Source organism: Ailuropoda melanoleuca, chromosome 1 (genome assembly GCF_002007445.2).
Source record: "Ailuropoda melanoleuca isolate Jingjing chromosome 1, ASM200744v2, whole genome shotgun sequence".
NCBI lineage: Eukaryota > Metazoa > Chordata > Mammalia > Carnivora > Ursidae > Ailuropoda > Ailuropoda melanoleuca.
Window position 1 is genome coordinate 69,278,881 of NC_048218.1, and position 25,192 is coordinate 69,304,072.

Sequence of the window (25,192 nt, forward strand, 5' to 3'; positions counted from 1 at the left end):
AAAAAAAAAAAAAAAGAATGGTTATTCCTATTCCAGAAGAATGACAATATAAGTAGTGTTTCTTTTGTAACATTGTTTTCACCTTAAATCACTTATTGTTGGCCACATTTACAGGAAAAATGTTTTGTCCTGGTTGGTATTTGTCATATTCAAATGGCACTTTATTAATTACCTGTCACAATAGCTTGGATTTGAGGTTTATTTATAGTATTTGTACTTACTACCTGACTAATATCATCATTCATGTGACAGTACATAGCACTTCTCCCAGCTATTGCATTTTTAGGGACTTCATTTTGCAGCTTTTTGTGATTTTCTTCCTATCTTGGTTATTTTTTATCTCTTCTGTTACTCCACCAATCTAGAGAACTGTTTATCTATAAATACTAGGTCGAACCATACAAAATTGCCATTTTTATAGGCCAGAGATGTTTGATCAATGGCAATTTCATATGGTCTAACTTAATAAGTATGTGTACATTTATACACACATACATATATTTGAGAATGAGAGTCTGTGGAGAAAAAGAGATAGAGGAAAGGAAGCAGTTGGTGGGCCAAGGACAGAACTCAAGGGAATACTCAGTATTCTTAGCTAAAAAGGTGAGTCTGTGACAGAACCTTCTCAAGAGGTATGAAAAGAACCAAAAGAACAAGAGGGCCAAGGAAACAAAGGGAATACAGCATATCAAGAAGTAGTGAAGGAATAATGTTGCCATATATCCCAGGAAGATCCAGAAAGATAAGGACCAAAGAAAGTTGCTCTTGAAATTGATAATACAGAAGTTTTGTGCTAAGCAGTTTCAGTGGAATGTGGGGGTAGAACCAGATTTCTTTTTTCTTAAAGGGAGAGTCACTCTGATTTTATATTTACCTTCTCAAGGAAGGGGCTTATATTCTCAAGTTAGCAGTGGGAAGCAAGGGCAGTGCTTACTTCCAGATGTTGAAGTGGGATATGGAAATGTATTCAGAGGAAATGTCCTTGGGTAGTGAGGGAGAGCCAGGATATGACTATAATAAGAAGACAGAAAGCATACTTTGAAGAATATTGAAGGTATAGGTTTAGATTACCATGGAATAGAAGTTCTGGAAACTGTAATTGAAGGATTTGGGAAGGATGAGATTGATGAAGGAGGGAAAGAGGACAGAGAAGTATAGATTATAAGAAAGGATAAGTGACAAAAGGGGCTGTCATTTTGGGAGGTGGCTAAGGATAACAGCAATGTGACATGTAGTAGAATTAGCTAAAGAGTCAGTTTATCAGGCTTTTATTATTGTTGTTGTTTTAAATTTATATGAGAGAGAGAGAGTCGGGGGGAGGAGCAGAGGAAGAGGGAGAGAGAGAATCTTAAGCACACTCCATGCTCTGCACAGAGCCCGATGTGGGGCTCTGTCTCACGACCCTGAGATCATGACCTGAGCCGAAATCAAAAGTCAGATGCTCAACTGAATGAGCTGCCCAGGTGCCCCAGTTTATGAGGCTTTTAAAAGGCAAAAGATTTATATGATCTGAAGAGAAACCAGAGTATAGTTTTTGAGGATTTTTAATAACTTATTATTACTTTAGCTATTATATAGCTTGATTATCCAGCTTAATATAATAAATAATATTTTTAAGTCTGTTAAAATATTTTCACATTTTCAATGCTTTTGTTTGTGCTTAGCCAGTTGTGTCTATCAGCAAACAACTTTTTTCGTTGAAGAATTTTGAATGAGAAGATTCCACAGATCTGCTGTAACAATGCTATTTTCATTGTGGCATGTTAATTTTCTAATTTCTGTCCACATTGATTTAAGTCTCCTGTATAATTACAGAAACAGTGGACATAAATTTAAAACCCAGAATACAAAATTTGTCAAATATAGTTAAATATCTAGTCATAGTCCATAGATGTTATACAACAATTTTTTTCTATGATTATTTCTAATTTGTTTCTTTGTTGGAATAAGATAACTATATTGATCATCTTCATAATACAGATTTCTTTATTCTCTTGGCATACATTTCCAGGAATGAAGTTACTGGATGAAAGGAAAGAGTTTGAACATTTTTTATGACCTATTACATGCTGGTATTCCTTTGCCATACACAGTTTTTTGAGGGCAGATGGATATAATGGGTAGAGTACTTAAATGACAAGTGTCTGGCAGCCATGGAGAAAGAATTGGGGTTTGGGAGATGAGACTAGAGTAAAGAAGACCAACGAGGAGGATAAAGTAATCTCAGAGATGTGAAGGCCTGGGATAGGGTGGTTACAGTGGGATTGGAAGGAAATGGAAAAGTTGGACATTCTGAAAAGAAAAAAAAGTGATAGGATTTGGTGACAAAGCATGAAGGACACAAGATGACTTAAAGATTTCTAGCTTGGTATAGTAAAGGTAGCAGGGATATTTTGCCTGGAGGAAAAGCAACTAAGATTTTGTGGTTCCCTTCAAATAACTGATGGCTTGTCCTATGGAAAGAGCAGAAGCCTGTCGCTTCAGGAGGTGATTAGATATAGGGCAGTATCTTATTACAGGTAGAGAAAACTCGAAATAAATGACCTTAGGACATAGTATATTTCTTGGTATTAGAGTAGGTTAGACATAGGCTTAATGGCTATATCTACTGGGGATATTTATGTAGAGAAGTTTCATGCACAGGGTAGATCTGTGCTTCTCAACCTTTTTTTAACCTGTGTTCCTCTCTCATAAACATAAAAATCTCATTACTTTAATGTGGTGGCTGGGTGGATTAGAATAGGTGATTGGGGAATAAAAGGATTTAAGTTTTCTGAATATGATGTGGTCATACTGACTACGTTTTCAAATGTTCAAATCCTTGATTGACACTAAAATAGAACATTGTTTTAGGTGATTCCAAGGTCACTTTCAACTTGAACATATTTATAACCTGAATTCAAGGTGTCACTTTCTTTAAAAAGTATTAATTGAACTGTTCTATGAAGTGAGCATCCTATCACTGGAGATACTCAAATAGAATCTAGGCCATTATTTGTTAAGGATATGTAATAAAGGTTTCCTGTATTAGGTTTTGGGATGATATGGAGGGCTTTCAAATTTATAGATTTATCCTCATGAATGCCCTGGGCACATCTCTGTCAAAACTGTATTTGTATGTAAATGAGGCCCTGAGAAATCAAGGCAAAGCCTGAGAAAGGAAAGACTAGAATTGTTTGTTTTCTAGTTATAGAAAGTAAGATAAATTTTATGACTATCAAAAAGGGAATAAATTATAGTTGTGACACAAGGTGAAAAGGATAGGCAACTCATTTCCATAGCAACTTTTGATCTCTGAGGGGAGACAGGAGTGGGTGATGCTGTATTTGAAGATGTAATATATGTTATAAATGAATGTAATTTAGAGAAACAAGAGTCTGTTCCTGGGCTGATAAGCTGGGGGCAGTCTTGTAGAGAAAATGGCAAAATAAACTTGTACTTGCATTCATCTGTCTCTTGGAGACGATCAGGCTGGAGTAGCAGTTATTGGGCTCTGATGCAGAACCTAATAGCTGGATGCAGTCATCTCCATGGTCCCTTCCACGGCTAAGCCTCTGGCTTAATTTGTTAGTTCTCAACACTAAAGTGTGTCTGAATGATTTTATGAATGATTTTTTTTGTTGTTTTGCCTCCTCAGTGTAGTGTTTTCCAGAGTCTGAAAGAACTACTGCAGAATTGGCTGTTGTGGCTTTCTACAGACATCCACATGAAACCTATGATGAACAGTCCTCTGTGAGTTATCTTACAACACTCCACAAGAGATGATCTGTACAAAAGTGTTTGCATATAGAATTTAATAGTGTGGCATGAGACCTTATTGTAAATGCTTAGTCATAGTTTTCTAAAAAAATTTTTTTGTTGCTTTTTACTCTTCTTCCTTACAATCCTGTGAGGAAGGGTAATTCTTCAAATTCAATTCTGTAAATCAGAAAACAACCCCTAAGCCTCTAAGTGACTTGCAAGAGTTACTGTAGCAAAACATTGGAGAGATGACATTAGAACTTACATCTTTGACTTTCATTCAGTTTAGCTCACTTTATAAAGCATGTTCTTACTTATATGTAAAGTCAGTCTGATGATGGCTAGGAAAATCTGTAATTTTGCTGTACAGTTTTGTGGGAGGGTTTTTGTTTCTTTGGTGTCTTTTGATTATATACATTAATTAATTAATTTAATTATATATGTTATTTTCACTTTGGAATAAAGAAAGAGCCCCAGATTTCCATTATGTTGATTATTATTAAAGGTGTGTTTTGACTCTTTCTACCTAAAATCTTTAGTTTCTCCTATATTATCAGCCACATTATTCTTTAACATTAATTTTTTAAAAATGCTCTATTATAGAAAATTACAAACATAATAAAAAATACAGATAATAGGGGGAGTCTCTCCCTCTCTGCCCCTTCCCCTGTTCACGCTCTCTCTTACTAAAGTAAACGAATAAAATCTTTTATTTTATTTTTTTAAAGATTTTATTTATTTATTTTCATGAGAGAGTGAGCAAGCACGAGCCGGGGCGGGGGTGGGGGTGGGTGGCGAGAGGGAGGAGCAGACTTCCTGCCAAGCGGGGAGCCTGATATGGGGTTCAATCCCAGGACCCTGGGATCACCTGAGCCGAAGGCAGATGCCTAATGACTGAGCCACCCAGGCACCCCTGTTCTAGATTTTCTTTCTTTCTTTTTTTTTTTTAAAGATTTTATTTATTTATTTGATAGAGAGACAGCCAGCGAGAGAGGGAACACAAGCAGGGGGAGTGGGAGAGGAAGAAGCAGGCTCATAGCGGAGGAGCCTGATGTGGGAACTCGATCCCGGAACACCGGGATCACGCCCTGAGCCGAAGGCAGACGCTTAACGACTGCGCTACCCAGGCGCCCCTAGATTTTCTTAAGCAAAAAGCAAAACCCAGACATATCAGCTGTTGAAAAATGATAGCAGCATAATACCAAAAGAATTAATAGCTTTATTTTATCATCATTGAAAAACATTTTTAATTGAAATATAGTTGATGTGCAATTTTGTATTAGTGTACAACATAGTGATTTGACAATTCTATATATTACACAGTACTAACCATGATAATTGTAGTTACCATCTGTCACCATACAAAGTAATTGCTGTATTATTGACTATATTCAACCCTGTGACTTATAACTGCAACTCCTACTTCTTAATCCCCTTCACCTGTTTTGCTTACTGCCCCCCCACCCCTTCATCTCTTCTGGCAGCCATCAGTTTGTTCTCTGTATTTATGAGTCTGTTTCTGTTTTTTTGTCTCTTTGTTCATTTGTTTTGTTTTTCCACATGTAAGTGACATCATATGGTATTTGCCTTTTGTGTCTAACTTATAAAATAACAAATAGTTCTTAATATCTTTAAATATCTAATCAGCATTTAAATTCCCTATATTATCAGTCACAGTCTTACTTTATATAAGGATCCCTTAGCTTCAGTTGCACGTAGTTGGTGGTTAGCTTGGTTAGGTTAGCTCCTACTTTTCTATGTGTTATTATCCCTATAGTGATCTCTTACTTTGAGATGACCATGGTGAATAGAAGCTTCTTGGGAGTTGCCTAGAAACTGTTTTTAGTTCTTCATATTCATTATTGTGGTGTGTCCATATATCATGTATGTCTGGTTCCTTTTTAAAAGGAAATGGAGCATTATGAGTAGTGAAAGCATCTTGTAAGGCTGTGCTTCTAAGAGTTAGGTCCCTGGACCGGTAGCATCAGCATCACTGGGAACAAGTTAGAGATGCAAAGCCTTAGGCCTTAACCTACACCTACTGAAGTAAACTTTGGAGGTAGGGCCTAGTACTTATGTTTTAACAAATGCTGTCATGATTTTGGTGCTAGCTACAGTTTGAGAACCACAATCATAAATTAATTCAGATATTTAGCCTCTTCAAACATCTCAATTCTATTAAGGATAGTATGTTTGAGTTTATAATCTTTGGCCAATTTGCAGAGTAAGTCTTAAGGCACCCCAATATAGTAGCTTTACAATTTCTATATTTCCAAAAATCCTAGGAGCCTTTTTAAATTAGTGTCATAAATTTTGGGAGGGCATTTATTTATTTATTTTAAGATTTTATTTATTTATTCGACAGAGATAGAGACAGCCAGAGAGAGAGGGAACACAAGCAGGGGAGTGGGAGAGGAAGAAGCAGGCTCATAGCGGAAGAGCCTGATGTGGGGCTCCATCCCATAATGCTGGGATCACGCCCTGAGCCGAAGGCAGACGCTTAACCACTGTGCCACCCAGGCGCCCCTTATTTATTTATTTTTATTTAAATTCACTTATTAACATGTAGTGTGTTATTAGTTTCAGAGGTAGTGTTCAGTGATTCGTCAGCCTTATGTAATATCCAGTGCTCATTACATCACGGGAGGGCATTTTAAAAGGAGCTTTGTTTTCTGAAATTCTTAAACAAATGGACATAAATGTAGATAACTTTAATGTCATAATACCGTTTGGCATTATATAATACAGGGGGTTTTTTTTTGGTGCAAAATGATGGTTTTATTAAAGCTTGCGGACGGGACCAGTGGGCAGAAAGAGCTGCTATCTATAATACAGTTCTTAGGTTCTCGGTAGCTCCTTTTATTTTGGAGATATAGATGTAATGCCATGTCCCTCTCATATGACCATATGCCACATGACCGTCAAAGGGGAGTAAATTGTAGTTATAGATCACAAGGAGAGAAGGGTAGGAAACCATTCTCAGAAGTGGTTCTTTTGGGCATTTTTGGTTGGCACAGTGAATGGGAAGAGCGTGCCAACCATCATTTTAGTAGGTGGGAGCCAAGGATGGTAAATGTATTACTGTGGGTAGGGAGTAGGAGGCGATCTGGAATAGCGAATTGTTTTATCCAAAATGCCTCTGGTGTCCTGTGGAGAAAAACTTCAAAGGATGGTGTTCTGAGCAGTCATCATTGTTCAAATTATTTCAGACACATTTGCCAGGTGCTGCCAAAAATCATAGTTAAAATATAGTTTGCAAATGGCCAGCTGACTATATGGATGCCCACCTATGTGAATGGTCTCCTAATCTTTCTCTGCTCAGTCTGGCACTGAGCCGTCATGGTGGTGGGTAGTGGTAGAGTCATCATCATTTCTCTGGCTCTAAGACTATATGCTGTTCTTTATTTCTTGTGCATAACCATTGTTGTCTACCTAGGTCAGAGGGTAAAACTATGAAATCACATTTCTAGGTCTTTTCCTAATCCACTCAACAGTGGATTGAAAGACGGGGTGAATAGTTGGATGAATTGGACTAATTATACTCATGTGTGATTTAAAGAGACACAGTGCGGTGATTTGGGAAGAAAATGAAGTATCCGCATTTGGTTTTTAGTGGAAGACAGAAAGATGCCAAAATTTTTCTAATTCAGTTTTAGCATTGAATTGAATTCCAGTTAAAGTGAAAATATTTTTAATAGCATTTCAGCTCAGGAATTCAGGTAAAACTGAGTCTTGATTTGTATACTTAGGAACTAATATGCCAAATGCTCTGGTTCCTGGACATTGGTAATATTATCTAAAGTCTTTCTGTAACTTAATCCTTTATTTCTCTGGTATTTAATGGAGTGGTTACTGAGGATGTTCTGTGAATTGATCTTAATGATTCCCTGGAGGGCTGTGTAGTCTTATGGTTTAATCACTGGTTTAAGAAAAAGTCAATTATACATTGGAGCACTGATTGTTTTCTGAAAAACCTTAACAACCTTTTGCTATGTATTATTTACCTCTACCTTGGAAATTGTGAAAACGTTTGCTAATGTGGATCTGAATGTCATAATTTCTTATTGCAGAGAGACAACTTTAGGTGGATCTATGAACTCTGTGTCTGAACTGATTCACTACGTGGGGTGGCTGTCCACTACTGCGATGCGCTTGGAAAACAACAGTACTTTCTTACTGCACTTTATTTTGGATTTCTATGGGAAGGTAGTACACATCCCATTTTTTCTATTTAGACTTTTGTGATGGCTGTCTGCTTTACTGCTCTATTATTTAAATTTTATGAATTACTCTTAGTTGGGTTTTGACCTTATTAGCATAGTTAAAATAAGCTACTTATTTTGAAGTTAATGATCATATTCTCACCTGAATAACTGACTTTCATAAAGTGGAGAAACAAGTGCTTTTTGTGAAGAGTTCAGGTACTGCTTTAATGGCCATTCTCCGGAAGAACGCTGACCCTAGACAGAAGTCTGTTTCTAGCATCACTTTTTGCTCATTCATTGTACATCCCAGACCCCTGGAAAAAAAACAAAAATACCCTGTAATTTCTTCAGCTCTCCACTTCCACCTTTCAACCTCTTTATTTCTCATTGTACCTATAATTCTGATTTTCTTCAGTTGTTTTATAGTATTTGATGTGGACAGAACTCTTACCCTAGAAGTACTCACTAATCTCAGTTTTCCTGGCTTCTTCCCTGCACTAATTGTCTGTGTTATATGTTTATGTAGAAGCATGCTCCTTTGTTTTCCAGGCTGACAGCTAACTAATATGATAAATCAGTATTAATGGGACTTAAGGTGAAAGAAGTGCTCCCTTCCCCTTTCTTCCCAACTCAAAGAGCTCCTCCCAGAAAAAAATGGAATATTTTAGTAATGACCTTGTAGAAATAATCCTCTATGGCGAGTGTGATATTTAGGGAGGTACATTTTTAAGCAGGCTTGTGGCTACCTATTCTATTTATGAATCAGGCAGGCCCAAATCTTATGTTCTATTATTGCTTATTCTCTATCGCTAATTCTTTGGGTGAACTTGGTTGAGGGGTTTGGGGAATAATCTATATACTGATGCTGTCATTCTTCCCAAAAGGTATGTGACATATATATAAATTACAACCTTCCATTAGTGGTGTTGTTTCCTCCGGGGATCTTCTATTCTGCTCTCCTCAGCCTAGATTCCAGTATCCTGAACCAGCTATGTTATATCATGCACAGGTACAAAGCATTCCTACTGTTTTATAAATGAATAGATCATACTTCCATCTTTGTTTTTCAACTGTACAATAAATTATAATTTATAAATATACTATAATAAACTTATTGTATATAATATAGTAAAATATTAAATACAATAAAACTACTTCCATTTTCTGCCAGAACATATGGAAGTAGGAAACATGTCTTTCTTTTGGTAATGACCTTCCAATATGGGGCTATCTTAACTGTTTTTAAGATGTCACTGTGGGGGATATGGATTTAAAAAATTCATAGTTAATGGGAATAAAAGGCACAGCATAGGGAATATAGTCAATGATATTGTAATAGTATTGTATGGTAACAGATGATAGCTACAGTGGTGACCATAGCATAATGTATAGACTTGTCAAATCTCTGTGTTTTACACTTGAAACTAATGTAATATTGTATGTCAGCTACACTCATTTTTAAAAATTAAAAAATATTCACCATTAAAGAATCTTTTGTGTGGTGGTACTGGTGCACTCAGCATTGTTCATTCTCATTGCTGTGTCTTAAAGAAAAATTAGTCATTTGCTGACAAGCGATTTGGGTCTACGTAGCTTCTCTGATAAAAAGAACATTTTCTGGGAGATTAGGGGAGCTATTGCCAATTATATAAAACTGTAAGTATTATTTCTAATCCCCTCTAGTTCTTTCATTTATAGGATGAAATTGCTCTTTTTAGTCCACAAGTGTTGTAGGCCCTTTTGGCATAACTTGTAGGATTATGCCAAGGTTAGAATGTTTGTAAGCTAATTAAATAATAGTTCCCAGGCAAGAAAAAACGTAGGTTTCTCCTTTATCTTTTCTACTGTACCTTTTTTCTACATTAAGAAAACATGTTTTAAATCAGTGACTGCTCTTTTTTTAAAGAAATTTTATTTATTTATTTGAGAGAGAGACAGAAAGCACAAGCAGGGGGAGAGACAGAGGGAAAAGCAGATCCCCCCTGAGTGGGGAACCCTACATGGGGCTCAATCCCAGGACCCTGAGATCATGACCTGAGTTGAAGTCAGTTGCTTAACCGACTGAGCCACCCAGGCACCCCGTCAGTTTCTGCTCTTGAGCCTCTATTAATTTTTTTTATAATGAAACATTAAAAGCATTTCCTTCATTGTTTTTTATTTTTCTATTCAGGTATAATTTACATACAGTCAAGTGCATATCTTAAATGTATAACTCAATGTTTGAGCCTCAATTTTTGTTCTTTGAGAAGAGTGTAGCACAAAATAAAAATGTTAGTAGACAGCTGGGTATTTGTATGAGCACATCTGCATGTATTTACGTGTAAAATGTATACTTTTGTTTATGTTTACATTTCAAAAGCATTTAATGTTCAAAATTTCATTCTATTCTCCCTTTCAGGTATCGTAACAATTTGACTGCTGCCAAGAAAAATGAGTTGGTACAAAAGGTATGGATGATAAAGCTCTGTGTCAAATCACCAGTGTTTACAAATTGAGTTTTGGATATATATGATCTATTGGGAATAAGAAGGAAGGGTAGAATAGGTGATAATATTTTTTTTCTTTCCCAACAGACAAAATCAGAGTTCAATTTCAGCAGCAAGACCTATCAAGAATTTAATCACTATTTGACAGCCATGGTTGGTTGCCTATGGACATCCAAACCTTTCCAGAAAGGATTATATATCAACCCTGAAGTCTTAGAAAAAGCTGGAATAGCAGAGTATAAAAACAGTTTAAATTTAGTTCATCACCCTGCTCTATTGAGTTATGCTGTTTCCTTTCTGCTACAGGTAAGGACATTTAAAGGATTTTTAAATTTTATATAGGAATACTATAATGGCAGAAATAGGAAATGCCATACATTTAGTGTGTCTGAATTGTAAGATGTGTTCAGTCATTTCTTTTTAAGTGTCAGCTAGATTTTGGGCATTGTGCTAGGTTCTGGAGATTCAATGTTTATTTAAGTAAGTTTCTATCCTCCCAAGAGCTTGGGCTTGTGGCAGAGACAGACTGGTAAATGTTACTATAATACAGAGAGGTGAAAGGACAAAAGGTACAGTTGTGAGAAAGCTGGGAGAGTGATTATTAGTTCAGTTCTGCTTGGGTAGAGATAGTACCAGGTAAGAAAAGGCTGTGGAGAAGTGGAAGCTCTCATAAAATCTTAGACAAGATGGAAAATGTAGGCTAAATAATATTATAATTAGAGTTGGAGTCTTCACCAAAGACTGCTGATTTAATGGATATCGATACGCTAGAAGGGAGGGAGTGTGGTCTTCTCAGGACTTTATCATCAGCCCTGTCATTTTCATTCTTTACCATAGTGTTAGGTCTTTGTCACTTCATTCCTTTATCAGTGAACTGAGGAATTCAAATGGTGTGCATAATCAAACGTGGATGACACAACAGGATGGGATTACAAATACAATAAGAGTCTAGATTCAGAATTCCCTTAACAGATCAGAACATTGAGAAATAAAACAAAATGAAAAAGAAATGTACAGAATGGAGGAGATATTCATTGAATAATTGCTTAATATGTGCATGTAATGAACCGGGCACTGTGGTGAACAAGACACATCTGGGTATTTTCCTCATAGAGCTTACAGTCTGGTTGGGGAGGCAGTTATTAAATAGACATCTTAGAATTGAGAATGATGAGTAATACAGGGGAAGTACAGAGGACAATGAAAAAATGTACAGGGTTGCTCACCCAATTCAGGCTTTACAGAAATGATGCTAATCAGAACTTTGAATGATGAGCATGATCTTGTCAAGACAGGAGCAGTATTTGAAGAAAAATGCAAAGATGGAGCAGGGGACAGTGGATTTTTTCTGTTAGAGGGCTAGGCAGTAAGTATTTTAGACTTTGTAGGCCATGTTGTCTCTGTCAAGACTACTCAGCCTTGCCGGTGTAGTGTGAAAGTAGCCATACACAGTGGATATAAACAAATGGACAGAGTTGTGTGCTAATGAAAGTTTATTTACAGAAACAGGTATTAGGTTGGATGTGAGCCATGGGCTATGGTTTGCTGGCCCCTATTTACAGCTTGTCATGTTTGAGGAGCTTAAGTAGAACTGTAGGACTTGAGCAGGGATTCTACCCTAACTGAACAGAAGTACCCATGGTGCTTTTCCAAAGTATACATCTTTGATTGCTCCCACCCTGAGGCTCTGATTTAATAACTCTAGTGTCACATCCAGAATCTCCTTTTTTAATATAATTATTCTGATATACAACAAGGGTTGAGGACCGCTGGGCTAGCCATTAGCATGATAGAAGATGAGGTCTTGAAATGTAGTCGGACCAGATGGTAAAAAAAGTATTATGTAAGCCTTCAAAAACATTGATTGATTTCAGTATTTGAATAAAAATTTAATTTTTAAGTATAGAGAGGGATTTCAGAGCTGTAGAGTTTAGTGATTTTATGATGTTCTTCTTTTTCTGTTTTTCTCACCTTAATAACTTGTCTTATTTATTATATAATATATAAAAACTTGTTTCAAATTAATAGTATTTGTATTACTCTTAATGAGACTACTGGATGAGATTTGGAATAATTTTAGTTCTTTTTGCCTCTTGACTAAATCCTACTAAAACTGTACAGTGCATATACTGTATTTTTTATATATTTAGATATATTGGTTTCAGTTTCTTTTCATGCTTTAGAGGTTGCTTTTTATTTTTTTATTCATTTTTAAAAAAGATTTTATTTATTTATTTGTCTGAGAGAGAAAGAGAGAAAGAACACAAGCAGGGGAAGCAGCAGGCAGAGGGAAAAGCAGGCTCCCCCGAGCAAGGAGCCCAATGTGGGACCTGATCCCGGGACCCTGGGATCATGACCTGAGCTCAAGGCAGACACGTAACCGACTGAGCCACCCTAGACGGTGTCCCTAGAGGTTGCTTTTTAAAGTTTAATTTCATTCCTAGAATATGTAAAACATTTACCATATGTAAAAAATTCTAAACTATAGAAATCTCTCTTCAATTCTTGTCTCCTCCTTTTCTTTCTCTTTAGGTAACCATTTTTATTGCTTCTTGTTTTCTCCATCTAATGTTTCTTTTCTTTAAACTTAGTAAGCATTGTTTGGGGCGCTTGGGTGGCTCAGTCAGTTAAGCGTCTGCCTTCGGCTCATGTCATGATCCCAGGGTCCTTGGAATCAAGCCCTGCGTCCGGCTCCCTGCTCAGCGGGAGTCTGCTTCTCCCTCTCCCTCTACCTGCTGCTCCCCCTGATTGTGCTCTCTCTCTCTCTCTCTCTAATAAATACAAATCTTTAAAAAGTAAACAAACTTAGTAAGCATTGTTTTATAATCTGTGTCCAATGATTCCAGTATCAGAACTTTCCGTGTGTATCTGTTGCCTCTTTTTTCTGCTGCTGCTTCCTCATGTTGCTTGATTTCTTTGTGTGTCTGGTTATTTTTGGCCATGTGCTGGATACCTGGAATATTATTTGTAGAAGGAATCAGAGATTAGAGTGAGATCTCCCTGCAGAGAGAACTTTCATTTACTTCCTACAGGTACCTAGGAGTGCTCTTTGTCTGGGACTACCCTAATCCAAGTTCTATGCCTAAGATTCCTTGGATCATAGGTGGATAGACTGCCAGCCTGTGAGAAGGCTAATTTACTTCTGGTGAACTCTTACCTTGAAGGTATAGTCTTTTGGGTTTCCAGTGTAAAGTGGGGTTTGATTTATAAGAGTTCCCACTTTTGGCAAACCCTGTGCTTTGACTTTAGTTACCTTAGCCCTTTGAAGCTGTGGAAGTGCAGCTCAGTTTTGCAGCTGGTTCCTCTGGATTGGCAAATTGGTAAAAGCCAAGAGTGACTTTGAGAATTAGGTTTACCCATCTGGGTTCTCATCTTCTAGATATTGGCTTACCTTACCATAGATTTTGGCATTCCTTACCATAGAGTTAGGTCTTTGTTACTTTTTTTTTAACAAAACTTTTTTTATGTTGTAAATTTCAAACACACAAGCAGAGAGAATAGTAAATAAACCCCCACATACCCATCACCCAGCTCAGTTTCTACTCCCACCTAGTTTTACCCTCTCACCCCACCCAATTATTTTGAAGCAAATTACCAAATGTTATATAATTTTGCTGTAAATGCTTCATTATATACCTTTAAAAGATAAGGGCACTTTTTAAAAATTTGTCTTTTTAAAACAGCTTTATTAAGATACAGTTCAAATACAGTACAGTTCACATATTTAAAGTATACAGTTCAGTAGCTTTTAGTGTATTCACAGAGTGGTGCATCATCGTAATATATATTTTATATGATATATATTTTATATAATATTTTTATTATCCCAAAAAGAAACCTTATAACCCTTAGCTGTCACTCCTGTCTCTCCATTCCCTGCCCCCATCCTGGCAAATACTAATCTATTTTTTTTTATCTATGTAGATTCACATATTCTGGAAATTCATAAAAATGAACTTATACAATACATGTTGTTTTATGACTGGCTTCTTTCACTTAGCATAATGTTTTCAAGTTTCATCTATGGCATAACATGAATCACTACTTCATTTGTTTTTATTGCCAAATAATATTTTTTAGTAAGATGTGCTCCATTTTGTTTATCCATCAGTTGATGGACTTCTGGGTTATTTCTACTTTTTGGCTATTATGAATGATAGTTCTATAAAGATTTATGTTCAGGGTTTTGTGTGAACATGTTTTCCTTTCTCTTGGGTATATACTTAGGGGCGAGAATGCTGGATTTTATGGTACCTCTATGTTTAACTATTGGAGGAACTTCCAGACTGTTTTCCAAAGTAGCTGCACCATTTTACATTCCTACCAACAGTGTGTGAGGATTCCATTTTCTCCGTATCTTCCTAAGACTTGCTATTCTCTGTTGTTTTTTTTTTTATTCTAGCCATCCTAGAGGGTATGATGTAGTAACTTACTGTGGTTTCAGTTTTCATTTCCCTGATAGCTGTTTATGTTCAGTATCTTTTTATGTGCTTATTGCCCATTGCCTAATATATATTTTCTTTGGAGAAGTGTGTCTGTTCAGACCCTTTGCCCATATTTATTTTTTTTTTAAAGATTTTATTTATTTATTCGACAGAGATAGAGACAGCCAGCGAGAGAGGGAACACAAGCAGGGGGAATGGGAGAGGAAGAAGCAGGCTCATAGCAGAAGAGCCTGATGTGGGGCTCGATCCCATAACGCTGGGATCACGCCCTGAGCCGAAGGCAGACACCCAACCGCTGTGCCACCCAGGCGCCCCCCTTTGCCCATATTTAAATTAGGTTATTTGTCTTATTGTTATTGACTCATTGAGAGTCATTTCTATATTCTAGTTTCAAGTTGCTTATCAGATATATATTTACAAATGTTTCCTATTCTGTGGGTTGTCTTGTCATTTTTTTGTTGATCTCTTGAAGGACAAAAGTTTTTAATTTTGGTGAACTTTTAATTTATGAATTTTTTTATTCTGTCTCTTGTGCTTTTTAAAAATGACTTCCTGTGTCCCCATTCCCCCAGCCCCTGGCAACCACCATTCTGCTCTTAGCTTCTATGAGTTTGATTATTTTAGATTAAACATATAAGTGATATCATGTAGTATTTGTCCTTCTGTGTTTGGCTTATTTCACCTAGCGTAATTTCCTTCAGGTTATCCATGTTCTCATAAATGGCAGGGTTTCCTTCTTTTTAAAGGCTGCATAATATTCCATTGTATGTATATACCACATTTTCTTGATCCATTCATCTGTTGGTGGATATTTAGGTTGCTTCCCTGTCTTGGCTATTGTGAATAATGCTGTAGTGAACATGTGAGTTTAGATAGGCAAGATCCTAACTTTAGTTCCTTTGGATGTATACCCAAAAGTGGAATTGCTGGATCATATGGTAGTTCTATTTTTAATTTTTTGAGGAATCTCCATACTGTTTTCCATAGCAGGGCACCAGTTTACATTCCCACTAGCAGTGTACAAGGGGTGCCTTTTCTCTACGTTCTTGCCAACACTTGTTATTGTTTGTTTTTTTGATAAAGTTAATCTTAACAGGTGTAAGGTGATATCTCATTGTGGTTTTGTTTTGCATTTCCCTGATGGTCAGTGATGTTGGGCACCTTTTTATGTATCTGCTGGCCATTTATATGTTGGGTTCTGTGCTCAGTGTGGAGTCTGCTTGGGATCATCTGGTAGTTCTATATCTCATGACTCTGAGATAATGACTTTAGGCTGAAACCAAGAGTTGGATGCTTAACTGCCTGAGCTACCTTTTAATTTCCTTTGTGCATAATTGGTTGTTAGTGTATTGCTTGTGCTTTTTATGTCATAGCTCAGAAATCACTGCCTAACCCAAGATCATGAATTTATTCCTGTGTTTTGTATAAGAGTTTTATAGTTTTAGCTCTTATATTTAGATTTTTTAAATCTATTTTGTGTTAATTTTTGTATAGAATGTGATATAGGTATCTAATTCCATTTTTTTGCATGTAGCTCTTCAGTTTTCCCAACACCATTTTTTGAAAAGATTATTCTTTTCCTATTAAAATGTCTTGGAACCTTCAAAAATCAATTGACCGTAGATTATGGATTTATTTTTGGACTCTCAATTCTTTTCCATTAATCTATGTCTATCCTTACACCAGTACAAAACTATCTTGATTGTAGCTTTGAAATCAGCTTTGAACTCAGGAAATATGGGACCTCCAGCTTTGTTCGTTTCCAAGATTGTTTTGGTTATTCTTGTTCCCTTGAAATTCCATATGAATTTTAGAATTAGCTTGCCAGTTTCTACAAAGAACCAGATGGGATTCTGATAGGTAATCCCTAGATCAATTTGGGTAGTATTGCCATCTTACCGATGTTGTGTTCTGATCTGTGAACATAGAATGTCTTTCCAATTATTTAGGTCCCCTTTAGTTTTTGTCAACAATGTTTTATAGTTTTCATAGAATAAGTTTTATATTTCTTTTGTTAAATTTATTCCTGATTATTTGATTTTTTAATGTTATTATAAATGGAATTGTTTTCTTTCTTTTTTTGAATATAGTTGACACACAATGTTATGTTAGTTTCAGTTGTGCAACATAGTGATTCAACTTCTCTGTACGTTATGCTATGCTCATCACAAGTATAGCCACCATGTGTCACCATACAATGCTACTACAATACCACTGATTATATGCCCTATGCTGTACCTTTTATTTCTGTGATTCATTCATTTCATAACTAACTGGAAGCCTGTATGTCCTGCTCCCCACCCCTCATTTTGCTTATCTTCCTTACCCCCTTCCCTTTGGTGGCCATCAGTTCTCTGTATTTATAGGTCGAATTCTGGTTTTTGTTTATTTATTCATTTGTATGGTTTTTTAGATACCATATGAGCGAAATTGTATGGTATTTGTTTTTCTCAGTCTGATTTATTTCATTTAGCATAATACCCTCTAGGTCTACCCATGTCTGTTTTATCTTTTGATGGACACTTGGATTACTTCTCATTTTTGGCTCTTTGCTCTTTGCTGTGAATATGGGTATAGAATTATCCGTTCATGTCCTTGCTTTCAGTTCTTTTGGGTATATACCCAGGAGTGGAATGGTAATTCTATTTATACTTTTTTGAAGAAACATTGTACTGTTTTCCATAAGTGTTTCCATATTGAGTTTATATTCATACCAGCAGGGCACAGGGGTTCCAATTTCTCTGTGTCCTCACCAACACTTCTTATTTTCTGTTGTTGTTTTTCTTGATAGCCATCCTGTGGATGTGAGGTGGTATCTCATTGTGGTTTTGATTCTCATTTCCCTAATGATTAGTGATGTAGAGCATCTTTTCATGTGCTCATTAGTCATGTGTTATCTTTGGAGGAATGTCTATTCAAGTCCTTTGCCCATTTTTTCAAATCAGATTATTTGTTTTTTTGTTGTTGAGTTGTGGGAGTTCTTTATATAAAAAGTCTTGATATTTACCTCTTATCAGACAAGTGATTTACAAATATTCTCCCCCATTCCATCGGTTGCCTTTTCATTCTGTTAATTGTATCTGTCAACATGTAGAAGTTTTTAAGTTTAAGGTAGTCTTGTTGTTTGGTTTTTTTTCTGTTTTTGCTTTTGTTTCCTGTGCTTTTGGTGTCATATCCAAGAAATCATTGCACAATCCAATGTCATAAAGCTTTTCTCCTATGTTTTCTTCTAGGGATTTTATAGTTTTAAGTCTTATGTTCAGGTTTTTAATTCATTTTGAGTTCATTCTTGTCTATGGTATAAAGTAAGTGGTCAACTTCATTCTTCTGCTTGTGGATATCCACTTTCCCCAGCACTATTTGTTGGAGAGACTGTTCTTTCCTCTTTAAGTGGTCTTGACACCTTTATCAAAGGTCTTTTGACCATATACTACATGAGAGTTTATTTCTCAGCTCTCTATTCTGTTCCACTGATCCGTAGGTCTGTCTTCATGCCAGTACCACACTGTTTTAATTACTGTAACTTTATGGTAAGTTTTGAAATCAGGAAGTGTGAGACTCTTTGTTTTGATATTCTTTTTTTTAAAGATTTTATTTATTTGAGAGAGAGAGAGAGCATGAGTGGGGGGAAGAGCAGAGGGAGAGGGAGAAGCAGACTCCCTATTGAGCAGGGAGCCTGATGCGGGGCTCCATCCCAAGACCCCGGGATCAAGACCTGAGCTGAAGGCAGATGCTTAACTGACTGAGCCACCCAGGAGCCCCTGTTTTTCTATTCTTTATTTCATTTATTTCTTGTTCTAATCATTATTATTTATGATTGACCCTTTACAACACAGGTTTGAACTGCATGAGTCTGCTTCATGCAGATTTTTTTTTCAATAAATGCAGTATAGTACTGTAAATGTATTTTCCTTAGGATTTTCATAATAACATTTTTAAAAATTTAAATTCAATTAGCCAACATATAGTACAGCATCAGTTTCAGATGTAGTGTTCAATAATTCATCAGTTGCAAATAACACCGAGTGCTCATCACATCACCTGCTCCTTCTTTTCACTATATCTGTATCTTTGGGCTAAATACCCAGTAGTGCAATTGCTGAGTCATAGGGTAGCTCTTTTTAACGTCCTGAGGAACCTCCATACTGTTTTCCAGAGTGGCCGTACAAGCTTGTGTTCCCATCCGCACCAACATTTGTTTCCTGTCTTGTTCATTTTCGCCATTCTAACTGGTGTAAGGTGGTAATGTTTTCTTTTCTCTAGCTTACTCTATTGTAAGAATACAATATATAATGCATATAAAATATGTACTAATCGATTGTTTATGTTATTGGACAGGCTTCTGGTCAACAGGTTGTCAGTAGTTAAGTTTTTGGGGAGCCAAAGTTATACACATATTTTTGACTGCACCATGGTTGGCATCCCTAACTGCATATAATTCAAAGATCACCTGTACTTTCTTCTTACTTTGAGTTTAGTTTGCTTTCCTGTTTCTAGTTTCTTAAGGCAGTAGGTTAGATTATTGAATTGAGATCTTCCTTCAGAGACTTTAAATGCTGGGTTTTAAAAAATAGTCTTTGCCAAATTTTCTCATTTTCTGGGGAGTGGGGCCACAGAACTCATGATCTCATCCTGGAAGTGGAACTCAATGTGGGCTGTTTTTATCATAAAGCAACCACATTCGGCTTCTTGAATATCCTTCTAGAGACATACTACATATTTCTGTGTAAATGACTTTTTACGACACTATATACCATATTTACTTTCCAGCCTCTTGAATTTTTGATGTAATATCTAGGCTTTTGTTTCATTTTTGTATGTAAAGGACTGCCTCATTCTTTTTGATCTCTCCATAGTATTCCATCATATGAATCTATGTTAGAGTTAAGCATGTAAGTTGAGCATTTGTTTCTAGTTCTTTTATGAAATTATACTCTAATGAATATACTTAAACCATATACATCATTTCATACATATGTAAGTGTGTCTGTGAATAAAATTCCTCTCAATGGAATGGTTTTCAAAGTGTGTATCTTTTTGATTTTATTGGGTATCATTAAATTTTAGCTTTTAGGGGTGCCTGGGTGGCTGAGTTGGTTAAGTGTCTGCCTTTGGCTCAGATCATGAACCCGGGGTCCTGGGATCAACCCCTGTGTCAGGCTCCCTGCTCAGCGGGAGTCTCCTTCTCACCCCACCCGCCCCTCCTCCTACTTGTGCTCTCTCTCTCTCTCTCCTTCTCTCTCTCAAATAAATGAATAAAATCTTAAAAACAAATAAATTTTAGCTTTTAGTAGAAGTTATATGAGTTTACATTTCTGCTAACAATGAATGTTTTGTTGGTTTCTCTATCAAAATGGCTGCATCCAGTTCTTATTTGGTAAATCTTATAAGGAATTAAAGATATAGTAGGATTGATTTTCATAAGTGAAATAATTTTTTGTTCCAGACTGTGTTTGTTAGAAGACTCAGTCTCTAAAGTAGTAAATATTATCAACTTGAACATAGGTAAGCAGGCTCGTTTTGTAGGATCAGGAATTGATTGATATATTCTTTTAAATCAGAAAACAGTTTTTAAAATGTTGAAGGAAGGTTGGTTCTGACTGGAAGGTTTAAATTCTAGTAACATAGAGCACATTTGGCAAAATGTGAAACTGCCATTTTTGTAACTGATGATGTTTCTATATGGTTCTGAAAATACTAGGTTTTTAATGTCAAGCTGTGTTTTAAAAGAATGCCTTTTGAGCCCTTGTCACCAACAAATTGCTCACTAAGTAATCTTACTTTTGAGATGGTAAAAATAACCTCTGATACCATGGCAGTATGATGTAGTGCTGACATTTTTATTTTATGGAATTTTAACGTTGTAATTATTTCAAACTAGTCAGCTTTTTAGAGATAATTTAGTAAATTTAATTTGGCCAATCAATTCTCAATATCAAAGAACTCCACTCAGTTAATGAGTTGAAATATTTTGAACATTTGTAGAGCCTACATTTCAGGAAATTTTGAAACTCTAGATTTTATCATAATTACCTATGATTTTATCATAATTAACCTGTTTATTCATTCAACAAATATTTATTTTGTGTTCACTATGCCTCTCACCCTGGGAATATAGTACCTAAGAAGACAGATACCATCTCTGCCCAAATGGAGTTTATATTCAAATAAGAACAAACAGTAAACAAGTAATGAAATAAGTAAAGATAATTTTGAATTTTGAGAAATGCTAGGAAGGGAGGTAAACAGGGTTGGGTAAGAGAAAGAGTGACTGGCGAGTTGTCAGGAATGAGTGTTCAAGAAAGGCTTTTTGAGGTGGTGGCATTTGGTCTAAGATTTCTTCTAAAAGATTAAAATAAGCCAGCTTAGGAATAGCTGGAATAAGAGCCTTCCAGGCATTGGGAATACAGTGACTCAAGGGGTTCAAGGAAAAAAGGAAGGCCAGTGTGTCTTATAGCTTCAGGAACAAGAGTGAGAGTGGAATGAAGTAAGATGGCAGAGATTCAGGGGCTATCTCTCTTACAGATCTGTTGGGAGTGCCATGGGAAACAATGGGAAATTTTTAAAGCAAAGTCATAGTATGATCCGAGTTTATGTTTAATAGAGATCACTTTGGCTTTTCTATGGAGGCTAGAGTTATCAGAGGCCCAAGTGGCTGCAGGGGCACCAATTAGGAGGCTTTTTGTAGAGTCTAGACAAGAGATACTGGTAGAGAGTTGTATACATATGGTGGTAGTAGAAATGGATGGAAGTGGACTGATTTGAGATGTATTGCAGAGGTAGAACAGACAGGACTTGATGAATGGCTTCATTAGAAGTGGGAGGCAAACCATAAGAGACGCTGAACTCTAGGAAACAAACTGAGGGCTGCTGGAGGGGAGGTAGGTGGGGGCATGGGGTAACTGGGTGATGGGCATTAGGAGGACACTTGATGTGATGAGTACTGGGTGTTATATGCAACTGGTGAATCGCTGTATTCTGCCTCTGAAACTAATAAAAAAAAAGTGGGAATGAGAAAAAGAAAAGGACTTTTGAGTTCTTTTTAATCGAGCAACTCGGTTGATGGTGGTTCCATGTATTAATAAGAGGAATACTGATGAAAGAACAGGAGAGGTTATTTTGGTTTGGGGGGAGGGCAGGTTGAGACTCAAGTTCTGTTTTGACCTACTTAAGTTTGAGATGCCTGTTAGACATCCAAGAAGTGTAAGTATAGGCAATTTGAAGCTGGGCTTGGAGTTCAGGAGAGAAGTTGGAACTAGAGAAATAAATATGGAATTCATAAGCATGGAGTATATTTAATCAATAAAAACACATGTTCTTTTCACTTTTTAGCATCTCAGAGATCAGGATGCATCTTGCAATTGATGTCAGCCAGGCAGCAATGAAAATATAGTTGTCATTTGCTGTTTTTGAGTGTGCCCAGGCAGATTACCAGAATCAGACATTGTAGGATGGTTGTCAGCAGGTTGGGGGAAAGACTTGGAGAAAATATTGGAATGCTCTTTTAAGCCCCCAAAACCAAATGTCTTAGAAGAAAGGGTGGGGGGAAGCCATGAACCATACATGTTATGGACTTTCCTTGAAGTAGGAGCCAAAAATAGGTTAGGTTTATGTAATTGGGACCCCAACACTAGTATCTTTTAGTTCTTTTAAGAAATGTTGCATTGCCAACACTCTGGCACAGAAGATGATATTGTGTGAAAAAACATAGTTATCTATAGCTCTTGAGTAGAAAAGTAATTCAGAAGAGTTAGACTCCAAATGTAAAATTTTAGAAATACTTTCACTACTTAATTTTGTTTATATTTACCATTTTATGTTTATAAAAATGATGTATGATCAAAATCTGCCTACATCTTAAAACTCAATCATAATAAAATAAAAAATTCTAAGTGTTAAGAAGACATTGTGTTATATATAGGTTAATAGGCATGGTTTTTTTCTTAGGAATATATAAAAAATGTTTGTTATAGAATTGATGACTTTTCATTGAGATACAATGGGTAATAATTAAAGATAGAAAATAAATGGGATCACCTAGGTCTGAGTTTTCATAATCAGTTTTTATGGAATCTACTATGTGCACAGACTGCCTCACCGGATTTCCCCTCATCCTTCAAAACTCAGTTCAGGTATCCTTTACCTCAGAAGACGCCTTCTCTAACATTTTTTATCTTCGCTCCAGTGGCTGAGTACAGACTTGAGGCCATAAATTAGCAAAATGGTACTCACTTTATTCACTGTAATCTTATTTCCCTTCTGTTTGTGCTATTAGGGAGAAATTTGGAAGGTTATAGTGAGTGTTTACTCAAAAGGAATGCAAGAGTGATAGTAGGAATAAAATGTAGCAAATGAATCAGACAGTGAAGAACCATCTTAATTTTCTGGTAATTTTTGCTAACCAAATATTTTCATCTCCTGTCTCCCCACTTTTTTTGTTTTTGTTTTTTAAGGAATGGCCAGAAGGAAGAACAGTAAACATGAGCTCTATTCGGGTAAATACATTTATTTTCATCATGTTCAGGGATTTACTATAGCTTCATTTCATCAACAAATTTATACTTTTCCTTTTCTCCCAGTCTTAAGCCTGCTGCCTCCACAAAGTCAAAGTGAAGGCTTGCCTCCTGAATTATTTCCAGTTACTTTTATGTGAATTTGTTGGCACATATCCTCTACAGTCTTCTCTAAGATATATCTATTCATAGTTTGACTCTTGCTGTTGTATCTGTGCATTGTCTCATTTTATAGTACAGTTGCATGTCTCGAAAGTGTGACTGTAATGAGGCTGATTTAAAAAAACCTAACCAGTTGTCTCATTATAGAAACTCTGCTGTATACATATTTAATGTGGGCAGTGATATAATAATGTCTGCTCCCACGTTATCCATTTTAGATGTTAGATTTCTAGAGCATGGGGATGATGACCCATTTCCATTTCATAGTACTTGTTCAGTTGAACAGCTTAAATGTTTTGCCAGTATAATAAAAGGAATGTTTAGCTCTTAAACTCTGAGTACTTTCTGGTTTGGATGTTACTTTAGTGCCTGAGTTCCAGTTAGGAACCTGGCCCCTCTGAGCTAACTCTTGGTACGTGCATTCAGGACATTGGGAACTTTTCCTAGGGAATGAAGAGGAGGTAGAGAATAAGCATAGTAAATATTTGATAAGTAATTTTCCCTTTTTTGTGCCTGCAGGGAAAGAAATGGAACTGGTATTTGGACTATTTATTTTCAGAGGGGTTACAAGGCTTGAAACTTTTCATAAAAAGTAGTATTCATCATTCTTCTGTCCCCTGATCAGAGAGCATAAACCACAGCATCAACATTAAGTGAATTTTGACTGAAACGAACTGACCATACCGGACTAAATTCTTTTCCTTGTTGCTAGAGAGGCCAAGTGGTTCAACTTGAGTTTCCATAATCTTTTCATCAACAGACTGCCATCCTCAGGGAGTACTTGGACTTGCCTTCTATGCATGGCCCAGGAGAGCCTCAGTGTGGCTAGCTTTATTCTTCAGGATCTAGCTTCTTCTGCGTTCCACCACATTATACGTAGATACATCTGTTATGTTATGGGATTTTTTACATTCTTGTGGACTGTAAGTTGCATTGATGGAAGAGAGCAGGTAATATATAGTGGCAGTTAAGCCACAGACATACTCATGCAAAATGCCCTGCCTCTGAAACCTCTGGGGATATTGTCATTTTCCTTATTGTGAACAACAGTGTCAGCATCAAATTAACAGGATAAAACATTTCCAACTCTAACTAGTTGGTAGCTTCCTGGGCCTTCCCTGGTAGCAATTTGATGAGAGAAGGAAGTAGAGAGGATTATGGGATAATCTAAACTGTTCCTATTTATTCCAGTTTGATTTCACAAAACTGTACTATTTTGTGTCTGTGTGTGTATGTATATGTTATATATCCCATTTTTAAGTGGTCAGGCCCAAATAAACAGACTTTATTTTCAGGGATAATTCGGAAGCTTTTAAAAAAATTTTATAGTAGCTATAGTATCTTGCTGAAAATTCAGCCTCACTACTACTAACTCTTCCCCTTTTAATAAAATTCATATCATTTGAGAGAAGTTAAGCTGAGTTCATTTTGTTTTTAAGGGCACATTCTCGTGGTTTTTCTTTTTCCTTTAAAGCAAAACAAAACTCTATGTTATTAGGTAGTGTTCAGACTAGAATCCCATTCATTTTTTGATTCAATACATATTTATCTAGCTTACTATGTGGCAGATACTCTTTTGTGTGCTGCTGTATAGCTGTGACCAATACAAAGTACTGCTTTTGTAGAATTTACTACATCCC

The 25,192-nt window shown here is 36.3% G+C and overlaps 2 protein-coding genes across 11 annotated transcripts in view; one reads left to right on the forward strand and one right to left on the reverse strand.

The window, feature by feature from the left end:
• CENPI (centromere protein I) overlaps nt 1-24,963 on the forward strand; it is a 60,178-nt gene extending 35,215 nt beyond the window's left edge. For all 4 annotated transcript variants that reach the window (XM_002928562.4, XM_034660454.1, XM_019809280.2 and 1 more), the window contains 7 exons: nt 3,638-3,732; nt 7,812-7,947; nt 8,831-8,955; nt 10,345-10,393; nt 10,520-10,738; nt 23,331-23,372; nt 24,072-24,963. In XM_002928562.4, coding sequence (XP_002928608.1) covers nt 3,638-3,732; nt 7,812-7,947; nt 8,831-8,955; nt 10,345-10,393; nt 10,520-10,738; nt 23,331-23,372; nt 24,072-24,173 — 768 coding nt within the window. In that variant the 3' untranslated portion in view covers nt 24,174-24,963. The remainder of the gene's footprint in view (nt 1-3,637; nt 3,733-7,811; nt 7,948-8,830; nt 8,956-10,344; nt 10,394-10,519; nt 10,739-23,330; nt 23,373-24,071) is intronic.
• Nucleotides 1-25,192, reverse strand: part of DLG1 (discs large MAGUK scaffold protein 1) — a 1,062,265-nt gene that overhangs the window by 486,697 nt on the left and 550,376 nt on the right. The window lies entirely within an intron of this gene.